The sequence below is a fragment of the Xenopus tropicalis genome, chromosome 4 (assembly GCF_000004195.4).
Source record: "Xenopus tropicalis strain Nigerian chromosome 4, UCB_Xtro_10.0, whole genome shotgun sequence".
NCBI classification, from domain to species: domain Eukaryota; kingdom Metazoa; phylum Chordata; class Amphibia; order Anura; family Pipidae; genus Xenopus; species Xenopus tropicalis.
Window position 1 is genome coordinate 17,890,045 of NC_030680.2, and position 22,600 is coordinate 17,912,644.

The 22,600-nt window shown below is 40.5% G+C and overlaps 1 protein-coding gene across 1 annotated transcript in view; it reads right to left on the reverse strand.

The window, feature by feature from the left end:
* LOC100496477 (cleavage stimulation factor subunit 3) overlaps positions 1–22,600 on the reverse strand; it is a 63,934-nt gene that overhangs the window by 27,485 nt on the left and 13,849 nt on the right. Inside the window, 12 exon segments of the mRNA XM_031900737.1 lie at positions 2,637–2,739; positions 3,079–3,222; positions 3,349–3,423; positions 4,936–5,052; positions 5,621–5,730; positions 5,836–5,998; positions 6,583–6,660; positions 7,110–7,236; positions 8,513–8,547; positions 8,630–8,696; positions 10,081–10,178; positions 13,505–13,537. Of these exon segments, the coding sequence (XP_031756597.1) occupies positions 2,637–2,739; positions 3,079–3,222; positions 3,349–3,423; positions 4,936–5,052; positions 5,621–5,730; positions 5,836–5,998; positions 6,583–6,660; positions 7,110–7,236; positions 8,513–8,547; positions 8,630–8,696; positions 10,081–10,178; positions 13,505–13,537 (1,150 nt within the window).

A 22,600-nucleotide genomic window follows, 5' to 3' on the forward strand; every position in this document is an offset into this window, starting at 1 on the left:
GTCCAGGCCCCGTCTTCTTTGCGTCCATCGCTATGTGCCGCGGCTGCCTTCTACTTCTGCGCTTTTATAAGGTTGCGCCCGTGCGTGCTGACGTCACACGCACGGGGCGCAACCTTATAAAAGCGCAGAAGTAGAAGGGAGCCGTGGCACATAGCGAAGGACGCAAAGAAGACGGGGCCTGGACTTGATTAAAGGGGGCCCGAGCGCGGTATAACACATAGTAAACTGTAATGTCCTTCCTGCTGTTCAGTTCAGTTCTAACCTCTGGCAGCAGCCACTTTCTCTCAATCCCCACCAGACTCATACCCTAATTAAGGATCATAATAACAACATGTGACAGGTGGATAATCCACTCTGCTGAGCTCCCTGTGAGTGCTGCCTTCTGGGAGTTGTAGTCTTTCATTCCCACTAATTTTTTGTGTTTATTTTATTATGAATTCAACTTTGTGCTGTGTCCCTAACTCACCATTTTAGTGTAATTATCCTTTTATTGATATAGTGCCAACCTACACATTTTATAAATAATGTTTGGGTGCCCAGGTAAGCAAGCAAGGGTCCCTATAGTCTGAGTGGGGGGTCCCTATACTCTGAGTGGGGGAAGCAGCAGGTAGGAAACTGCTACAAACAAAAATAAATGAATAAATACAAATTGCTGCTGTATTCCTAAATCACTGAAAAATATACCTTCTACCATTCTAACTCATACATATATGCGGCTTCTGACATGTTATTTCATTTTTTATTTTTTTTTACACATTGTTTTCAACCTGTGTTAGGAGACTGGGCAAAATCATCAGAATGTCATGGAGGAAACTATTTTAATGAATCCAACGTATATTCCATGTTGTTCCTACAGCTGGCCTGTGCTATGGCATCTACATGTGCTTAAGAAATAATATGCTTAGTATTGCGGGCTGACTAATTTATTTTCCAAACTGGGTATTTTTGTCCTGATTAGAGAAAGCCGCTGTAAATAATAAATTAATAAATTAAAAAAACGTGCGTCTGTATTCATGTTTCAGTTTTTAAAACTAAAAGCTAAACACGCCCGGGTCTCTTCAAGTATCCTTTCTATTTTGATTTACCCCTGTAATATGACAAATAAAAAATGGCAAATAAAAAACAAATACAAAAATATTGTAGAAGGGATATAATATGGGTAACTCATTTTTTCAAAAAAAGTCAGATGTTGAGAAGCATCAGCGCAGTACTGCTGCAGGTATGTCGCAAAAATAACAGCGTGGAAACTAAAATGCAGTGGAATTTTTTTTTTTACCCGTTAACACTTATTTTAGTTAATTGTGTGGGTTATGTGTTTTTTTTTTTCATTTTTTTAACATTTGTTTGAAATTACAAAGCTTGAGTAATTCAAGAAAGAAAAATGAAAAGCAGGTCATGTAGCACTTTGTATGATATTGCATGAATGCAGTGCAGACTGGAATGATTTTTTTTTTTGGACAGCTTCCAGGTGGGGGGGGGAGCCAGAGGATGCTGGGGGTGCCCTGGGGGAAGCAGGAGGATGCTGGGGGGGAGCAGGAGGATGCTTGGGGGGGCCTGGGGGGAGCCAAAGGATGCTTGGGGGGCCCTGGGGGAAGCAGGAGGATGCTGGGGGGGAGCAGGAGGATGCTTGGGGGGGCCTGGGGGAGCCAAAGGATGCTTGGGGGGCCCTGGGGGAAGCAGGAGGATGCTGGGGGGGAGCAGGAGGATGCTTGGGGGGGCCTGGGGGGAGCCAAAGGATGCTTGGGGGGCCCTGGGGGAAGCAGGAGGATGCTTGGGGGGGAGCAGGAGGATGCTTGGGGGGGCCTGGGGGGAGCCAGAGGATGCTTGGGGGGCCTGGGAGGAAGCAGAAGGATGCTGGGGGGTTGGAGCAGGAGGATGATTGGGTGGCCTGGGAAGAAACAGGAGGATGCTGGGAGGGAGTGAAAGGAAGCAGGGAGCAGGCCATAGTAATTTGGGGGAGGACCACCAATGTTTTAGGGGGCCCTAGGCTGGCTAGCAATGGTTTAGGGGGTACCTGCCCTGGCACCAATGCAAAACGCAATAACCGGCCAATGTCTGTATGTCCTTTGTATTGATGGGAGGGGTCACTGGGGGAGGGGCCATTGGGGGTGTGTGAGGAGTGGGGCCCCGAAAATTTGGTTGTGAGGGGCCCCGTGATTTCTGATGGCGGCCCTGATTTAACTTATCATAAAACCACAACTAAATTACTAAACATATACATATAACATACTATTTAGGTACATTACATTACATTTAGGTAAGTAAATGTGACCTGTCACATACAAACTAGAAAGCTACAGGCAGTAGCTCCAGAACTTTTAAAGGGGCCAGTAAAATATATTTTTTCACCTAAGGCTACAAACATTTAGGTTTATCATATAAACAACCTTCTTAAACCACATATTTACTGGGAACTGAGCGCTGCAAGCATTAGAAGTGGTGTCTTAGTTGCTCTTTTAGAAAAAAAAAACGGAGAGGATTAGTTACCGTTTATTTGAAATACACATTTATTACAGTGGTGTATAGAGAGGCCTGTGTTTAATACAATTATAGAAAGTGGTAAGAGCTTTTGCAAAGACATAAGCGAACAAACCATTACACTTTTACAATAAATAAAATGTATTCACGTAACTTACCATTAAGGTGAGACAAATAATCTATGTAGGCAAGGACATATTCAGGGATGTCTCCATATTTCTTTAGTCCTAACTCAAAAATCTTGAAGGCCACCGATGTATCCTGGATTAAGATAAAGTAAAACTTTTAAAACAATGTCTTTGATTATAGAGATTCTGTTTTCATGATCAGTTATAAAATGTTGTATAACATGTCAAAGGCTTTGCACACATTCCTGTTGCCGTGAACAAAACACAGCCAATTGCCAGCACAAGATGTGAGGCACTTACATATTGATGAAATGCAGCACTATTTGCCAGTGACTGGTACATTGTTATTAGGAGGGGAGCCTAGACCCAGCCCACAGCATGACTGATACATCATTTCCCATGGCCGTTACGGGACTGCAAGTGGTGGGCCCCTGATCCAAGAGAAGGTTAAACAATGTATATTTACTCTCACCTTGCTACAGTAATACTCCATTAAGGCTGCAGTGACGTAAACGTGATGACGGGTCCTGGGATCTTCCCTGGCTTTCTTGAAAATCATTCTCCCAGATTTGATGCCCTCAGCTCTCCTAGCAAACTCCATGTACTGAATATAGACCTGACAGAAAAACAAAGAAATATGAGAACCTTTTCAAACAACTACAAAAAACCTAATTTCGTTGTGGTGAGATCAGTGCTGCAGTAATGCCATACAGGATAATAAAAAAAACATGACCGATCTTACCAAGGTGGGATCTATATCTTCTATGGCGAGTAATCTGTTGTATATGCTGTGTGTTTTTTCATACTTCATTCGGCTCTGGAGAGAGAATAGAAGGTTTGAGCAAGAGAATAAAGCTAGCTTATAGTGATGTGTGGGTCAGCCTCAAACCTGTGGGTCCCGCTCTCCCCACCCACGACCTAACTGAGCCCCGCTTCCGGCTCTGGCAGTGTCTATTTATAGGCACAGGCATGCCCCGCCTCCTCTGTGACATCAGAGATGGGGCAGGTGAGGTGCAGGTCTATAAATAGACATTCCGAGGGTGGGGACCTAACCAATCAGATGTCAGCACATCAGCAAGGATTGTATAAAATAATATTGATGGCTGATGATTACTTTCAATATATAGGTTCACAAGAGATTGCAAATATGGAATAGCTATATATAGGCAAACTGTGAGGAAATGTGCCTTACCGGCACGGCGGGGACGCCCGCCGCGCTACCATCGGCGGGGACGCCCGCCGCGCCGTCTGTTCCCTGTGCCTGCCCCTTCATAGTGTGCGCGCGCGCGCACTTCCGTATACTTAAAGGCGCAGGCGCGCTGACGAATGACGTCATGACGCATGACGCATGACGTCAGCGCGCAATGGCGCCAAATTTGAAATATTTAAAGGGCCTTTCTATTGTTACTCATTGCCCGTGATAGGATTTGATTCCTGGTGCCTTTTGAGCCTTGTGTATTTTGTTCCTGTATCCTGCTTGTTGCCTTCCTGTGTTTTGACCCGGCTTGCTCCTGACTATCCTGATTTTCCATATCTGACCTCGGCTTGTACTTCGACTACGTTTTCGTCTCATCCTGCTGTATCGATTATTCCGGTTTGACCCTTGCCTGTCTGACTATCCTTGACTGCTGCCCGCCCCGACCTAGCCTGCCTGACGACGTCCTTGTTTACCCCTATTTGTACCGTGATCTTCGGCCTAACTGACGTTATCTACAGTCGTGCCCCTTTGCTTGCCAGAACTCCTGCCTCGTTCCCCTCGTTAAGTCCAGGTGGCATCTGAGTAGCTGAGGGCTCCTCCCGAAGCCAAAGGCGGTCACAACACTGGTGAAGCCGAGCCGAGACAAGGGAACTTGGCATCTGTTCTGGTTTAGGGTGCCGACCGTGACACAAACTATACAAGATATCAAACATCTGCATAGCCTGAAAACTTAAATGAATGATGTTTTGACCAACGTGGTCTTCACCGAGAAAACTGTTGTGATAAAATGAACATTTCCTGCAAGCGACTATTTCCTTTTCTGTGAAATGGAAACAGACAGCCCTTTGGAACAACTCAGAGCCATCAGGCAGGTACCACAGCATTTATGAGTGAAGCTGGAGTAAATACGCTATGGTGCCCCATTGGGGCTGCTGTTGAGTATTGATGACAGAAATAGTAGAAGATTTAAGTCGCCATGTCTCACTAACAGCTTCAAATAAAATAGACGCACTCATATTCCTAATGTCCAGCAACTTTATACAAACCTTAACTATTTATTAAAAACCATGTTATTCTTTGCAAGAGAACGTGTCCTGTCTGTTCATGTAAATCTCCAATACAGATACTGACCTCTTCGTAGTCTGCGTAGGCAAAATACAACAACATGTTTTTCTTTAGAAGTGTACTGATTGCCCGCTCATAGATATTGGCAGCTTCGTCGCTGAACAGTTTAGCGTTGTTCATGTCCTGTGATAGGAAGAAATGTAAAACCTTAAAACTGGAGCCATCAAGAGAAGCGCAGACTGATAGAGTTGAACTGACCCATGTGAAGCTGGCCACACACACAGCTGTACGACCCGACATTGGGTTTGATTTCAGCTTTAACGTTACATCATTGCATTATATATGGGCCCTTGTAAGGTAGCGTTGACAAAATGATCCTATTATAAATAAGTCAGTCTGTCAGACAGTAGATTCTTTTGCTAGTTCTTCCCATCAACAGGTGTATGGAGCTGCGTCAGACCCAACTGATAAGGGCCATGCCACCCATCCCTACTTTCATATCCAATATGGATACCATAGGATGAATAAGTGTTGTTTGGAATCAGTGTTGTTTGGAAATTCAAATGCTTGGTCAAATGAAACACTCACTATTCAGCCTGTGAGTGGCCAACTTAGACCAGTACTTCCCAGCGGAATGAAGATATCTGTCATACATTAGTATCATCAGTACCATGTAAATGAATTCAGTTAACTAAAAAGAGAATAAGGACAGTAAAGAGTACTATAAGCTCGAGTCCAACCAATCACATACCCCTTTTTCAGCAAGCAGCTTGCTAGATTGTTCAAGGTATTGTCCGGCTTCATACCAGATGTCCGGATGATGTCCCAGTACCAACAAACACTGCTCATATGCAAACATAACTGCAAAATAAATACAAACGTTGCTTATATAACAATATGATATTGGTAGGTGGGTGGGTGGGTGGAAAAGTGCTACAAACCAGTCACTGCTGTAAGTTACTTTACCTCTTTTTGTTATTAGGGTCTGGTCCTCTGTTCGCAGAGGGTTACTCTTCTCCCACTGTATATATTTTTTCCCCATTTCCACCTGCTGTGCTTCCTGGGGTGTGTTTTGAGGAGGCACGGAAGGAGCATTGCGATCCAGACCTTTCATCACTGTTTCATATTCCTTAATCAAAATACATTTATACAGTCACACAAGAGATAAGCCAATTCTACTAGTATTGCCTTGACTGCTAAGTCTTAAATGACACTGAAGCCATTGTTAGGGTAATGTGTAATACAGGTATGGGATTTTTTTTATCCAGAAAGTTCCGAATTATGGGAAGGCTATCTCTCATAGACTCCATTATAAGCAAATAATTCTAATGTTTAAAAATGATTTCCTTTTACTAAGTAATAAAGAAAAAGCTGAAAAAGAATTTAAGCAGGTATGGAGATCCAACTTATGTAAAGACCTGTTAACAGGAAAACCCCAAGTCCCCAGCATTCTAGATAACAGATTCCATACCAGTGTTTTTTTTATACTGCAATAACAACACATTTGTGGCCTAACAAATCAGTTATCACTTGCTAGCAATAACGGAACTGAATGGAACATACAGCAGTGATTGTAGACCAATAATTAAATATATATATATCATGCCATGTCTCCTAGCCTGTAAGACACACAGAGCACAAAGCTCAGTAAATTCAAACTTGTTCAGAATAAAATAAAATAAACCACCCATCCACTGAAACAGCTGGGATTACCTTTGCAACTCTTCTTGCATTCATGTAATCTCTACTTCTGTCTTCAATCATTTTCTTTGCCAAATGGATGTTGATACCCTAAAGAATATTTAGAGAGTTATTTCCATTTCCATTTTTAATGCCTTAAAGAGGCAGTGTACTCCCCTTTTCGACACTAGTGCAATGAATCGGCTTGCTGTGAATGTGCTGACATTGTTTTGCCTTTTGTATTAATTAAGAAATATCTAATTTAATTTGTTATTTCTTGCATTTAACAAAGCAAAATCTAAGAATGAAGGTAGTCACTATTTTCTTCTTTGCCCTACAAAGGTAAGACAAATCAGCAGAGAAGCCCTCTATATAAATCCCTCCCGTTCCCCAGCTGCAGCCAGTTAGGCTATGAGTTAAGGGTCAGTTCAATATACAAAGGCTTCTTAGTGGACTGCTCGCTCGTTTTGATTGCACTCATACAAAAAAAAGGGCTTTTGTTACTCTCTTACTATATTTGCCCCGATTCTGGGCGTACAGCTTTAAATTCTGCGATTTACCTCTTCATACTTGTTGTAATCCCTCCAAAGCTGTTCGATGTTAATCATGGGGTTGACACAGCCTCGCTGGTAAACTCTGCGGACGGCCGTAATTCTTTGGTTCTCAGCATAAGATCCCACAGCTTCTCTATTTGCCAAAAATAAAGACGATATAGAGACATTCAAGCATATTGTTTTATAGGTTTAAAGCTAGGAAATGTATTCTTTGTTTTAGCCTTTATTATTTAGTGACAGTAAGTCAAACATTCTGTTGTCAGTTTTATATTTAGGAGATTATTTGGGAAAAACTAAGCCGGCAGCTCTGTACTTAGCCTGGCATTTTGCATTTCAAGCAGCTCATGGTGTTTGCAGACACTTTTGGGCATTTTGTTATCAGATGGCATTATTTTCTTCAAAAGTAATGTTTTAAAGTAGTACACCACAAATAATGGGATTTTTCCCCATTAGCTTTCTGCTTCTTTTTTGTTGTATATACTTTAAAAATCCATTAATTTCCCCTTTCGTGTTTCCCAGTGGAAATTCGGAAAGGCGGTTCTGACTACTTGGCCAGCATAGCGTCTCTGGGTGCAGATCACCATTCTGCACACTGAAGCAGACACATGGTTTCTTGGCTTGTGAAATTGGGAAAAAGGTAGAGAGCAGACCGGGCCTTGTTTTCTAGCAGAACAAAAAATGTTTTATCTTTATTGGAAGACAGTGTTGCTGTCCACTTTTTTCCAATTTGACATTTTGAGGGAGAATGGAAAGCCTAGGCACGTGCAGCACTCTCTCCCATTGGTAGCAGTGGTGAGCTTGAGCGGCTAAAATTGCATTTTAATTCTACATAGCCAAAGGCTACACTACAAACAGGCTTTTTTGTAGATGCGTTGCACCCGAAACCACTGCACCGGCCCAAGCGCAAGCATATGGAGCTGATTTAGGAAGTGAATACATTCTGGGTGTCTTCACCCAGGCATATTCAAAAAATTATTGGAGCCAGAGGCTTTATACGTTTTACCTTTATGTGGTTTATCCGCAGGCGAGAATCAGACCCATGTGGCTGTAGCCTAAATTTGAATCTCTGCTACTCAGCAGCTGCCATTAAACAAGTGTGTGCTTGCTAAACTATAGCTGTGTGATGCTATTTAGGTATTTTGGTTTAACGCAGCCATTGCTCCAAGATACCAGAACTTGCTGTGTTCCTAATGTTGCTGTCTGGAACATGGAGCTTTGCAGAATGTAATAGGAGAACTAGACAAGCTGGAAAGCTCAGTGTCTGTTACTGACCAACAGGCAAACTTTGAGCAAATAACCCAACTACTTGCCCTGAAACCTCATAGCCAGACAAACCGACTAACTCAGCTGAGCTTCTAAGAAATGTGAGTAAGGGATTTTTGCAGATCAAGCTTTCCACATTCACTTACACTCCTTTCAGGAAATTGATGTAGTCGACCCATATCTGCAGAGAGAAGAACAGCAACGTTAGCCTAGGCACAGTCCTAACCGTAAGGCAATGACTTGAGGAAAGAACAAGGAGTTACCTGATAGGACATGATTTCCATGCCAATTTTATCAAGCGCAAAGTCATACGCCTGTGCCATTTTCTCCCTAGAAGAAAAAGCATAATAACAATTATTAGCATTGGTATACAAAGGGGAAAGATTCATAGCCTCTGAGGCACAATACGGAACCTCTCCCTCTCTTTAATGGCTGGCTATCCTGGGTGAAAAAGAGGTTGTCATTAATACAGTCCTGGCAAATGATGGACAGATGAAGTAGGGCAAAGTTTGTATTTGAGTGTCTTTTAACTGTTTCTAAGCCAGTGAGGAATCCAACTGTGCTCACTGTCCCCAAGTAAAAAAAGAGCCATGTTGGCTGTTTTGAAGCACTAACATCACCCACTGACATCAGATGGAAACTCTGCAGGTCATCCTCTACCTTTTTCCCAAAAAATGTCACCAGTGAATGTTCTTGCCATAATTAGGGGAGCAAGGCATTTGCAGAGCTCCTCCCTTATGTCAGTTGGAAGTGACATGCATCAAGTCACGGTGCGACACATGTATGGTGTTCTGAACACAAAAAGGTTCTGAAAAAGTCATTCATGACCCCTGGGGGAACAAATGCAAGAGCACAAAGTAGTGCCAGGCGTCCCCCTTTGCGCTGCACTCTGCATTGAGTGCCAGATGAAAAATCCAGAGCTCAGTGACGAGCGCAGGGCCAGAAGGCGCCACTAGCTCCAACGCAGGTCACACCTCCTGCTGCTCTGTACCTTATGCTTCTGAATGAGGCAAAATGTACAAGACAGAAGGGGGAATGCCTATGCGCCCCACGCATTACTAATACAGCACTGTCTAACGCAGTCAGCCCTGTATTAGTGAAGGGAGTTTCAGGTCTCTAAAATGGAGGGCAGATGACTTTTTCCACCAGAGGCCACTGTTTCATTGGAGCCTGTGTATGAGATTTAGCTGGTTGCTTTGCAATATAAAGATACATATCTCATTCCCTCTGCAGAATAACAGGTGTCAATATTTTACTAAACATTTACAGAGAAACAGTATAATGTAAACCCTATTTACAGACAGGCTATAGTTGCAGTTTACAGAAGCCACGCACGGTGCTTGGCCGGAATGACAAATTAGTAACCGATTATGGTGGAATATGGTGATTTTCTGATAACCAAAAAGGGGCACATTTACATTTTCAGGTGGCTCATTGCCATTGAATTCCAGTTGATTCAGTATGTTACCCGGCTGCCACAGATGGCTGAAATCTTCCCTGGACTTGGTGGTATCTCCAGGGTCCCCATAGCGAAAAGACTTAGACACCAGATAAGCACAGTACTATGACGGTACTAAAACAAGAATGACGGCTACAGTACAGAAGCAAAACTAAACTAACCAAACAAAACTAAGACTTGTATTTGTTTGGTGTCGGGGTTGCAAATATAGCCCATGGCAGGAGGAAAGTAGTATTTTTGCAGCCTATTACTTACTTGTAGCTTGGCAGTTTCCCTTTGGTTTCCCGCACATAGGACACATAGCATTTCCACAGATCTATGTGCAAGACTTTCATGAGGCACCTCTGGAACAGCTGTGGACAGAATTGGAGGAGAAAACTTAAGACCCTTATAGGTTTTATGTGTGTGTTACAGAAGTAGTGGGTATTTGGAATATCTGGTTTGAACTGGTGATTATGAAATTGCAGCAAAACCTACATCATTTGGGGCAGCACGTGCTCACTTGGGATACACAGCATATATAGTTACAGATTCAAACGGGGTCACTCCCCTGGCACAGACACATTGGGGGTAGAGAGGCAGCCAGACAATCCCATCTCAAGCAGCTGGTTGCCTTGCATGCAGATATTAGGGTGCCAATGGGCTACACATACAGTGCCATGCTAATCTCTAAATGCTCAGATTTACTTTGAAGCACATAGGTGATTTCTTTTTCCAATGATAGTTTGCCTTTAAATCTGGTCCAATTCACATACGGGGGAGGCCCCTCAAGGTAACAGCACTAGAGCTCTAGTCATTAGAATAAATGTTGCTGGATGTGAGATAACCAGTAGGAAACAGAGATTAGCCCACACCATGTAGTAAGGCTTTGGTATAATATTATTGTAGCTTGCAAGTACCCTAATATTATGGGTAGCAAACCTAAATTTAAAATATGTTAGTGAATAATTCCCCCATAAAATAGGGATATTATTAGACACCAATGCCTATAAACCATATACAGATAATGGAATATTTTGCAACAGCTCAAACTGAGCTAAGTCTTGTTGAAACTGCTTGCCCTCCCATACCAGAATTAACCCTTCGCTACCAGCTGCACTTTGTCAATAGCAGTATTCTTTTCCCACTGGCAATAACGTAAAATACAGTATCTTTGTTAATGTAGGCATTTCTATAAATGTATATTTTTCTGCAGCTCTCGCTTTGGAATTTAAAGTCAGGGCACCTTGGACCTTAGCAACCTAGATGTCGTCTTAATGACCAGTTGGAAGATGAGTAGAACAGGTTCTGATAAGAAAGTGAAATAATTAAAAACTTAGAATGAATCTGCTTTCTGCTCTTTATTACTACACAGTTGGACTTCTCTTTGTTGCTTAAACAGCCTCTACTCTTCTGGGATGATTTTCCATTGTAGAATGGGATTTGCATCCATTCATACCAAAAAAAAATTGGCACTAATGTTAGGGATCACATCTGAGCCAATTTGGGTTTTCTGTATAGAACATAAAAGTTCTTCCACTCCCATCTCAGCAAACCCATTCTGTAGGAGTCTTGTTTTACACAATGGGTTATCTTCCTGCTGAACACCTCTGAAATTAACTGGAATCACTATTCAGGCCTGATCCCAACATCAGCACCAAGCCTCTTAAGTATGGATAGAAGCAAACCCTACCAACAATGTTGGAGCATCTACTGGAAATCCTTCCTTTTCTGCTCTGTTGCTACCCTGTTTTTATGAAAAGTGAGGACCAACTTGATATTAAGACCTATTGGTTTCGGAATGAGATGGTGGGAAGATGTGCCCACATACCTTTGGCTACATATTTGTTAAGAGTAACAACTTAGGCACTGATGAGCAACAAGATGCTATTCACAATTTAACACCACGTTGATCACAAGCGGATAGTCGGGGAATCACTAAAATAAACATTGATAGTCAGAGGGAATTCTTACATGGGCAGCTTACTCCTTTTTTGAAATAAGGCCAATGAAAAGGCCTTGTGCTGAACATACTTTTTACCTATTGTATTAATTGTGTAAAGCCTATGCATTGTTATTTCTAGACAATAAAAAAGGAGCCACTCCATGCCTTGTCCTTGCAAGGAAGATAATCCCTCTGCATAATGGACTACTGTTTAGTTGTAAGACAAAACAGTCACAACTAAGCATTAAGAGACCAGGTTCAGAAAAATGTATTTGAATTAAAAGTATATGCAGAATGAATTTGTAGCACAAGTAGTTTTCCTTATGCTGAAAATAGGTGTATACTGCCCCTTTAAATGAGACCCTTATATTCCAAACTGGAGAGCTACAGAGCAAAAATATTAATGGGAACCATATGTTCCCTAGATGCTACGTATGTTTCCTTTTCTATGGATTTAACATTTCTTATTTTTCATTTATAAATATATTGGAACAACAGATTATGCTTTTTTACAGAGAGATACAGGCATGGGACCCTTATCCAGAAAGTTCCAAATTACGGAAAGGCCGTCTCCCACAGACTCTAATTAAATAATTCATAGTTTGTTTTTAAAATATTTCCTTTTTCTCTGTAATAATAAAACAGTACCTGTACTTGATCCCAACTAAGATATAATTACCCCTTATTGGGGCAGAACAGCCCTATTGGGTTTATTTAATGTTTAAATGATTCCCTTTTCTCTGTAATAATAAAACAGTACCTGTACTTGATCCCAACGAAGATATAATTACCCCTTATTGGGGGCAGAACAGCCCTATTGGGTTTATTTAATGGTTAAATGATTCCCTTTTCTCAGTTATAATAAAACAGTACCTGTACTTGATCCCAACTAAGATATAATTACCCCTTATTGGGGGCAGAAAAGCCCTATTGGGTTTATTTCATGTTTAAATAATTCCCTTTTCTCTGTAATAATAAAACAGTACCTGTACTTGATCCCAACTAAGATATAATTACCCCTTATTGGGGGCAGAACAGCCCTATTGGGTTTATTTCATGTTTAAATAATTCCCTTTTCTCTGTTATAATAAAACAGTACCTGTACTTGATCCCAACTAAGATATAATTACCCCTTATTGGGGGCAGAACAGCCCTATTGGGTTTATTTCATGTTTAAATAATTCCCTTTTCTCTGTAATAATAAAACAGTACCTGTACTTGATCCCAACTAAGATATAATTACCCCTTATTGGAGGCAAAACAATCCTATTGTGAGTGTATAGATTGGTAGGTGTGGGTTAGGTGTGCTGGGTTTACTTGGATGGGTTGAACTTGATGGACACTGGTCTTTTTTCAACCCTATGTAACTATGTAACTATGTAACTATGTAACTATTGGGTTTATTTAATGTTTCAATTATTTTTTAACAGATTAAGGTATGGAGATCTTAATTACGGAAAGACCCCTTATCTGGAAAACCCCAGGCCCCGAGCATTCTGGATAACAGGTCCCATACCTGTAGCATTTCATGGTGAATCCTTTCTTCACATGTATGAGCTCCCCAGACATATTATGTGCATGTATATACACTGTTTATTACAGTGGAGCAGCTGAAGATATCAGACAAACAGTAGCCCATCTGGCCATGCAGGGGGAAGGCCGTACCTCACACAACTGTTTATGGGCAGTTTTACTGGATGGACCGTATTATTGTATAAATACATGTACGAGGCAGTAGGTTCTCTGGACACTCACCTTTTCAACTTTGTCATCATTTTTAGCTTTTACCTGTAGTGAAATTGAACAGAAAATTGGTTAAGGCTGCCCTTCTTCAAGTTTTTCATACAAGGCCAACTTAAACATGCTTTTAATAAAATGTTATTTTTCCCCAGGGTTCCACCAAATCAAATCAAAGTTTCAGGATTTAGCTGAATTTGAGAACTTTTTGCAGGATTCGGACGCAGCTGAATCCTTAGTGTTCGTCCAAACCAAATCTGAACCATTACACTGAGGTGCCTTTATAGCTCCGGAGAAATTAGAGCAGTATACCGTATATTTGTTCACAAAGGATTCTGCGCAGCAGTTTAACTCTACTCAAATGTAACTATGCAAATAAGAGTTCTGATTCGGTTCCGCATTGGGCTAAATCAGTTGTGGAAGATTCGGTATTCATTGAAATCTGAAAATGATGGAATTGTGCAGTTTCTGTGCCCCGGGATCTGCAGTAGGGATAATGTAACTGAGTATTATATGATTGTTTCAAACCCTTGGTTATCAAAATGGTGCTGAAAGCCTTAGCCTGATGCTAAATGTGCTGTTTTGACCAAACAAAGGAATAATAGTTGCCATCTAAATGCCTTTAGCTGCCTCTCACCACCTATTCCAAATATACATAGTTAGGCTAAAATGTAATCTATAAGGACTGGAGCAGGCAGATGTCTAACATAATAGCCAGATCACTACTTCCTCCTTTAAAGCCCTCTAAGCTGTTTGCAGTCAGTAACCAATCAGTGACTTAAATGGGGGGGGATTATGGGACATAATTGTTTAGTTAGTTTGCATTTGAATCTGACCTGCGTGCTCACAATCTAACTAAACAGTTATGTTCCGTGTGGCCCCCACTAAAGTCACTGACTAACTAATACGTTAGACAACTGAAAGTAGTGTTCTGGCTATTATGTTAGAAATCTGTCCATTCCAGCCTTAATAGATTAAATTTTTGCCTAACTATATTAGAAATGTTTTTTTTTTCATTTTGGACAGTATCTATTTTATCCAGTTTCATTTTCACACTGAACTGTTCCTTTAAAGGGTTGGTTCACCTTTAAATTAACTTCTTATAAGTCATAGAATGTTCAGTTCTAAACAATTTGATTATTTCCAGCCTTGAAATGGAGGTCACTGACCCCAGAAGACAAAACACTTTTGCTCTGTGTGGCTACAATTTTATTGTTACTTATCATTACTTATCTTACTGTTCATATTTCTCAACCACTATCTGGTTGCTAAAGTACCTGGAACCCTAGCAACCTGATAGCTGCTGAAATTCCACACTAGAGAGATGCTGAACAAAAAGCGAAATAATAAAAAAACTAAAATAAAAAATGAAGACCAATCGCAAACTGTTTCAAAATATTACTCTCTACATCATCCTAAAACTAAACTCAATGTTGAACAAGCCCTTTAAAGGTGAATTTAACACCCCCCTATAGCCAGTCTCATGTTTCTTGATGGTTCTGAGCAGCACTGCCTTTACATTACTTGTCAGAGAGACAGATTGTAATTAGAGAGGAGAGAAACATTGCTTTACAGGGCCAGAAGAACCATACAAATGACTATAGGGGTTCCAAACAATAAGGATCCCTGTTCCCATTACTCTAATAATGGGTAGAGATATGCAATAGTGAGTAGGAATCGGGGAATGAGGACATATTATACCATTTTAATTGATTTCAGATAAAAATACTTCTGAAAGATGCTCCATACTAGATACGACTGCATAATATTGACAAATACATGACCAAACTCTTGAACAATTCTGTGCATTTTTACAGGGAGCTCAGAAAGGCAGTCCCAGAGCAAGCCGTGCAGCACTGCAAACTGGGAGCACTAGTAATATTGCCACGGATATACAAGGGAAATGGAAACAGTTAAAGGTCCAGCTTCCGCTTTTGCTATTATGTACATGGGCTGCGGTTGGTCTAGTTGTTTTCTCAGAGGACTTTTAAAAAAATGTTGTTGACCATTTCTAAAATTTGCCTTTGAAACAACAGATTACCTTGTTAGTGGTTTTTGGCTAATGACACACTGGTGACCAGTGGGGGGGAAACTGGTCCCTTGCCTTGGTCTCCCTGAATGCGTGTGTGCCAACATGCACAGGATCAGCCCTACAGCACATTCTGTCATGAAAATTCATAGTTTAATGTTTCCATGCAGACATCTGCAGTGTGTGTGCAATGATGGGCTAATCCTGGGCCAATCAGCACGCACGCATTCAGGGAGAGGAAGGGTATAGATCAAACAATGTGCCATTGGCCCTAAAGGAGAACTAAACCTTAAATAAGAAATAGGGCAGAAATGCTGCACATTCTGTTTGGGGCTTCTGTTCCAGTCCAAGGCCCCCACAACTCTTTAGCAGGGAAGATCAGTGCCCCCTAAGATGGCCCCCAGTAGCCCCCCATCTTCTTTCTGCTAATTCACTGCACATGCTCTGGGCTGCTGGCACTTAACTGAGCTTAGGGGCCCACTCACCATTTATATAATATAAATGGCACCATATAAGGCTGATAAGTATTTCACTTAGGTTCACATTACATGGCAGCTCAAACCATTGCAGTCTGCATCAGAACTGAATAATCAGCCCTGTAGCTTCATCTTTTATTACAGGCCAATCTCATTTTCTGCTTGATAATTTGCAATGACCCCTAAGCTTAGCTTCTCAATAACTGGCCAGAGCCCACTGAGCATGTGCAGTGTCAGTGACACTCCTTACAAAATCCAAGATGGGGAGCTCCTGTGACAACTATAAAGGCCCGGATCATTACTAGTATACAGATGCTGAAAGTGAAGTTCAAAATAAATAAAAGATAGCATTTCTAGCCACATTCATTTTTAGGGTTTAGTTCTTTTATAAGGGAAAAATAATTAGACAGGGCCTAAATAAAACAAAACAAAAATGAAAAAAAAAATTACCAGAAATCTAATTTATTAAAGTCTTGTTTTCTGGGATCACTCTCCATAGATAGCATTTTAAATGTGTTGGTAATGAAAGGTCAAAGAGAAAGGCAGATAAATAAGAAATGAAGACCAGCTTCAAAACTGCTTAGAATACAGTGATCTATAACATACTGAAGCTGAACTGTAAAGGGTAACTTTAATAATAAAAGAGAACTGGAAAAAAACTGCAGCTATTGCTTTTAAAATTTATAATATATTTATATCTACATGGAACCAATACACTTGATTAAAAACAGGCATAAGCAATAAACATGGAGTCCATTTAATGTTCAAGTTTATTATATTAAGGACACAATAATCCCAAAACTAATGTTTTAAACACATCAATAGCATTTTATATTTACCACAATAGACAATTTGAATGGTATCTGACAAAGACATTGTACTCACAGTAGTTGGTGTGCTCCTGAAAATGTAAAAAATGGCAGAAAACAATGCATTTCTTTGGTACACAACCCTTTAGTACAGCTCCTTGCTATATTAGTTGCCCTGATTAAGTTACACGCAGACCATTTTCTTACATAGATTAATAGATCTTCCTATAAGTAGAATTTATGCAGACATTTTTATAAGGTTTGATATAGTTGTAATACGTACCAGTGTCCCTGTATACTAATATACTAACATTACTGCCGCTGTTCTCCCTGAGGGGAGTAAGTGTTTCTGGATTGTATTGTTCTTTTACCATCAGGTCTCTAATCACACAAATCATTCATCTATAGTACACAAACCACGTACATGTACCAATTTTGTTCGTTCCCTCCACTGACATTCAGGGCTGAATTATCAGATATGGAGGTAGAAACAAAAGGCAATAATGTATAACCTAATGGTTGGCTGATTAAAATCCCCATGATTGCATAAAATACGCACTTTAAATTGTAGTTCACCTTTAGATTAACTTTTAAAATGATGTTGACATTGAATATTCTAAGAATTTGCAATTGGCCTTCATGTTTTATTTATTTTTTATTTCGTTTTTTGTTACGCTGCTTTCCAGCAGTAGCATTTTAACTAGGGATGCACTGAACCCACTTTTTTGGGTTGGCCCGAATCCCCCAAACCCACACTGAAAGATTCAGACGAATCCTGAACTGAATCCGGGATTCGGTGCATCCCTAATTTTAACAGCTATCTGGTTGCTATTATTTACCCTAGCAATCGGGCAGTGATTTATTACTGGATTATGAATAGGGAGGCCTGCATAGAAAGATAAATAATAACAATAAATTGCAGCCACACAAAGCAATAGTTTTTGATTTGAAAGATTGAAAGAGGCAGATGAGAAAGGCAAATAATTGAAAAACTCAAAACTAATGGAAACCAACTGCAAAGTTGCTGGGAATAGGGCATTTTATAACATACTAAAAGTTAATTTAAGGGTAAGAATCCACAGAGCAAGTTGCTCACCCTCCTGCAGGCAACTTTGCGCAACTTCGGAAACTGAAGCGATGTGTAGGGCTTTCCACCAACGACTTCTATTGCTGCCAATGGAAACCCTTTTCAGAGCAGAGATCTATCGCGAGTAACTCTCTCCGTGGATTCTTATCTTTAATTTGGACTGTAGAGTCGGCACCATCAATTTACAGTCCCAGTGATTAGACCAGGGATTACCTAGCTCCGTAAGCGGAGAAGAGGGTCAACAAAAACAATATGAGTACTACCCCACGCTCATTGCACATTGGCAAACTGGCAGCAGACCCGGTCCCGGAGGAGATGTAAGGGGAAATAAGTATTCCTAGTGGGAGCCTAGGCCAGGGCACTGGGGGGTCTGGTTGCGGGGGGCCGTAATTTGCACACAAAGGAGAGAGGGTGCTAGTCTAGAGGGACCCATGGCACCCGACTCGAGTATAAGCCGAGGGTGACTTTTTCAGCCCATTTTGGGTGCTGAAAAACTAGGCTTATACTCGAGTATATACAGTAAATGGATCATTTTCATTCCAAAATACAGTTATAATTAGATTGATTACTAAATATACTTCACTTTGTGGTTTGATGGAGCAGCAGAAAAGCAGATCACCAAAAGCAGTACCAATATTGGATAACGTGTTTATGTGATTTGACAAAAATCACATTAAAAGAAATGCTCAAATATATCCGACTTTGACTTTTCCAGACTAAAAGTTTTGAGATTTATCAAATGGAATATGGAGGTTCATTAAGAGAGATGGGTTCTTATAAAATTGAGTTTTATCTGGATACTGCACAGAGATCAAACAGCTTATTAAATGGTTGGGATCTTAGGGATGTACCCAACGTAACACTTTCAAAAGAGGCAAAAATTGGGAAGGAAGTTTTGCACTAATATCGCCAAATATCTACCAGGTAGGGAAGTAGTCAAAGAGAGGACACCGGGTCAAAAAATTGTGTTCCCCAGAAAATCCCAATCAGCCCTCAAACTTGAGCATTCAGTAGCATGATATATACATGAAGGGTGTGCTTGCACCCGATTTTCCATTACAACCTAGACCTTCATGAAAGTAGTGACAGTAGTTTTTATATAAAAGATCCACTCAGGAATGTAAAAAAAAAATGGAAGATACACAGAAATTAGTCTGCCATTCCAAAAACTGGAGAACTAATGATTGCAGCTCACTGGTTAGGAATTTCAAAATGAACATAAACACAGAAAATGCCAGAACCATATCAATACAGGCTACAGTTACTGAAACATACAGAGGATTGTACTTGGAGTAGGCTGCAAAAGAGTACAAAAGATGGCCATACCGACAAGGCCAAGGAGGCTCCTTTAAAGGCAGATGCTAAATACTGAGGAGCTGACCAGTGCATAGAACTGATCTTCATTGTAATGCTCAGAATAGATACATCCACTCTCTCTCCACAATGCCCCACTATCATTTTGAATCAATAATAAAGCAATACACCGTATCTTCACTAAGAACAAAGATCAAAAATATCTCTGAAATGTTTGTGAATAATCCAAAAATTGTCTTCTATTTTGTAGGAGACGAATTAATGAAGGAGGAACGTCACTGACGCCTTATCTCCCTATCTCAATTCCCAATGCAAATTGAAAGCTGCAATCTAGATCCAAAAACAAATGGTTTCTCCGTGCGTTATTGAAGTCTGGGCTTGATGGTCAACTTCATGAGTTGATCCTTATGCTTTTGGATATCTTCAAAAGCAGGTAAATTATGGGATGCCAAAGCTTGCTGGTCCACTGACCTCTAGGGAAAGCCTGCGGTTATCTTCTGAAACACTGGCAAGAGCAGCTGGCAAGTTTCATGAACCAATGGGGGTTAATGTTACATTCCAGGATGACAAAGTTGAAACCCACCCTTATATGCTCATCTGTTATTAGCAAAATATGCTTTTAAAGAGAGCTGGATAATCAACATTTCTCCCTTACAAAAGTATTTGTGGCATATTTATAATAAGCAACGCAGGCAACTGGCCAAGAGGAAAACAATGTTTGAGGGTTTGTTCATAATAAAATCTCTAAATGCCTTGGAAGTACAAAGACAGTAGACTCACTACCCAAATTTAAAAAGAAGATCCAACCCAAAACCAACAAAAAAAATAATTTTTAGTAACTTTCCATATGCATTAAAAAGTTTGATTATTTTAGTTATATATATATATACTTGTAACTGTCTCCCTTGATATTCCCCCACTGCCTGTCCTGACTACATGTACCACTGAAACAACACAGCAGCACTCAGCTCCCCTCCGCTGGAGATTCCCACAATGCCTTGCATGTTCTCCATTTAACAGAACCGTTAGAATGACAATGACAGAGTTCCGAGTACCACAGCCTACAAGGCTCTACCTAGGATTCGCCACATGAACATGATGACAGTCTCATAAAGAACTACTGGCTATTTCACTTAAAAAAAATAAAATAGAAATGTTTTATCACTATTTTGTACGGGCTGAGACCTTCGACATGACATGGATGAGGGCCCCCTCCTTTTTCTACATTCTTAAGAGACAAAAAATAATAATACAGGTATGGGATCCCTTATCCAGAAACCCATTATCCAGAAGGCTCCGAATTACTGAAAGCCCGTCTCCCATAGACTCAATTTTAATCAAATAATTAAGAATTTTAAAACTGATTTCCTTTTTCTCTGTAATAATAAAACAGTACCTGTACTTGATCCCAACTAAGATATAATTACCCCTTATTGGGGCAGAACAGCCCTATTGGGTTTATTTCATGGTTAAATGATTCCCTTTTCTCTGTAATAATAAAACAGTAGCTGTACTTGATCCCAACTAAGATATAATTAGAACAGCCCTATTGGGTTTAATTAATGTTTTATTGATTTTTGAGTAGATTTAAGGTATGAAGATCCAAATTACGGAAAGAACCCTTATCCGGAATACCCTTGGTCCCGAGCATTCTGGATAACGGGTCCTATACCTGTAATTGTAAAAACCAATGAAAATTCTATTCTGTCACTCAATTATTCTATTAATATTTTTTTTAAAGCATGGGTATAATATGGCAACAGTTCAAATTATATTTTAACATAATGGTTCAAAAATGTTAAAACATTACATTTGTTTTTCTTAATGCCATGTCTTTATTAAAAACCACTTTGCTCTGTGGTAAATAGGGTAAGGCTTCTCTTTTCTTTACAGCTTCATTTCCTTCTGAAGGTTTTACAGCAGATATCTAATGGAATAAAGCAAAATGGGGCACAGAGTGCACGGCAGCTTCATGTAACTGGATTTGCTCGCTGCGAAGGGCTGTGGCAGATAGGGAGATTAGTCGCCCGCGACAAATCTCCTTTGTCAAGGGCGACTAATCTCCCCGATATGCCATCCCACGGGCTTGAATGTAAATCGCCGGTGGGATGGCATATTCCCGAAATTGCGGAAGTTTCCTCTCAAGGCAACTTCCTTCTGAAGGCTTTACAGCAGATATCTAATTCCAGAGTAAAGCAAAATGGAGCACAGAGTGCACGGCAGCTTCATGTAACTGGATTTGCTCGCTGCGGCTAAAGGCCGTTATACAATAGCTGTACCTGCTCAAACAGATCATTTTCTAAAGCAGTGACCCCCAACCAGTGGCTCAGGAGCAATATGTTACTCACCACCCCTTTATTGTTGCTCCCAGTGGCCCCAAAGTAGGTGCCCATTTTACATTTATGACTTGGATGCAAGTTTTGGAGCCACAAAGACCATGTTTAATGTGAAACAGAGCCTTCTGTAGGCTGCCAGTCCACATTGGGCTACAAAAACCCAATCACAGCCCTTATTTTGCATCCCTAAAGAACTTTTTTCATGCTGATCAAAAAATTGCCATGTTCTGGCCGTCCAGAGATTTAAAGGCACACAAAGGTTTGGATTCATTTCAGCTAAACTGCAAACCTGCAAAAAGTGCAAGGATTCGCCCAAATGCCAAACTAAAACATGGCTTAAGTGCATCACTACATCATTTGTTTTTGGTAGACAGCAGCATTCTGCAATAAGCATTATAATGGGAAATGCTATAAAAATGAAATCTGAGATTTCATGTCATGGCAATAAACTTTCACTGCCCCCCTAAGCAATCTGTCTCACAACATGCAACTAATGACAATTAGCTTTTATACATTGTCTATGCAAAGGGAACACTAGCCAGTGAGGTATTTGACCTGTCAATCAATATCCGACTCCCACATAAAGAAACTGCTGAGAGGGATAGTGAAGGGTAGCCCAATTTTAGAAATGGTACAGAAATATAATATTAATTGATGTCTTGCCAAGAAGAGGCAAGAAAAACTGATAAACATCTAAAAATCGCAGCCCAAGAAATGAGATTTGCTGTTGCGCCTGAACTAAATTTTTCTCTAAAAGTTAAAAATGGTGATAAAATGTCCCCATTTTTCTTACCTTTACATAATATAATCTATAGAATGGACTACAGCTCCCATTCCCAAGGACACCACAAATATTACTGACCCCCTTCTCTCAATCAGATACAAACAAGTATTAATATTATCGAGTTTGTAAAGCACCAATATATTCCACAGCTGTAAAGCTGGCCACACACGTGGCGATTTTCGATCTTTCATGCAACCATCGTTCCAACCCTCCACTGACATTCAGGGCTGAATGGTCAGATATGGAGGTAGAAACAATAGGATTTCTACCTCCTTCTGC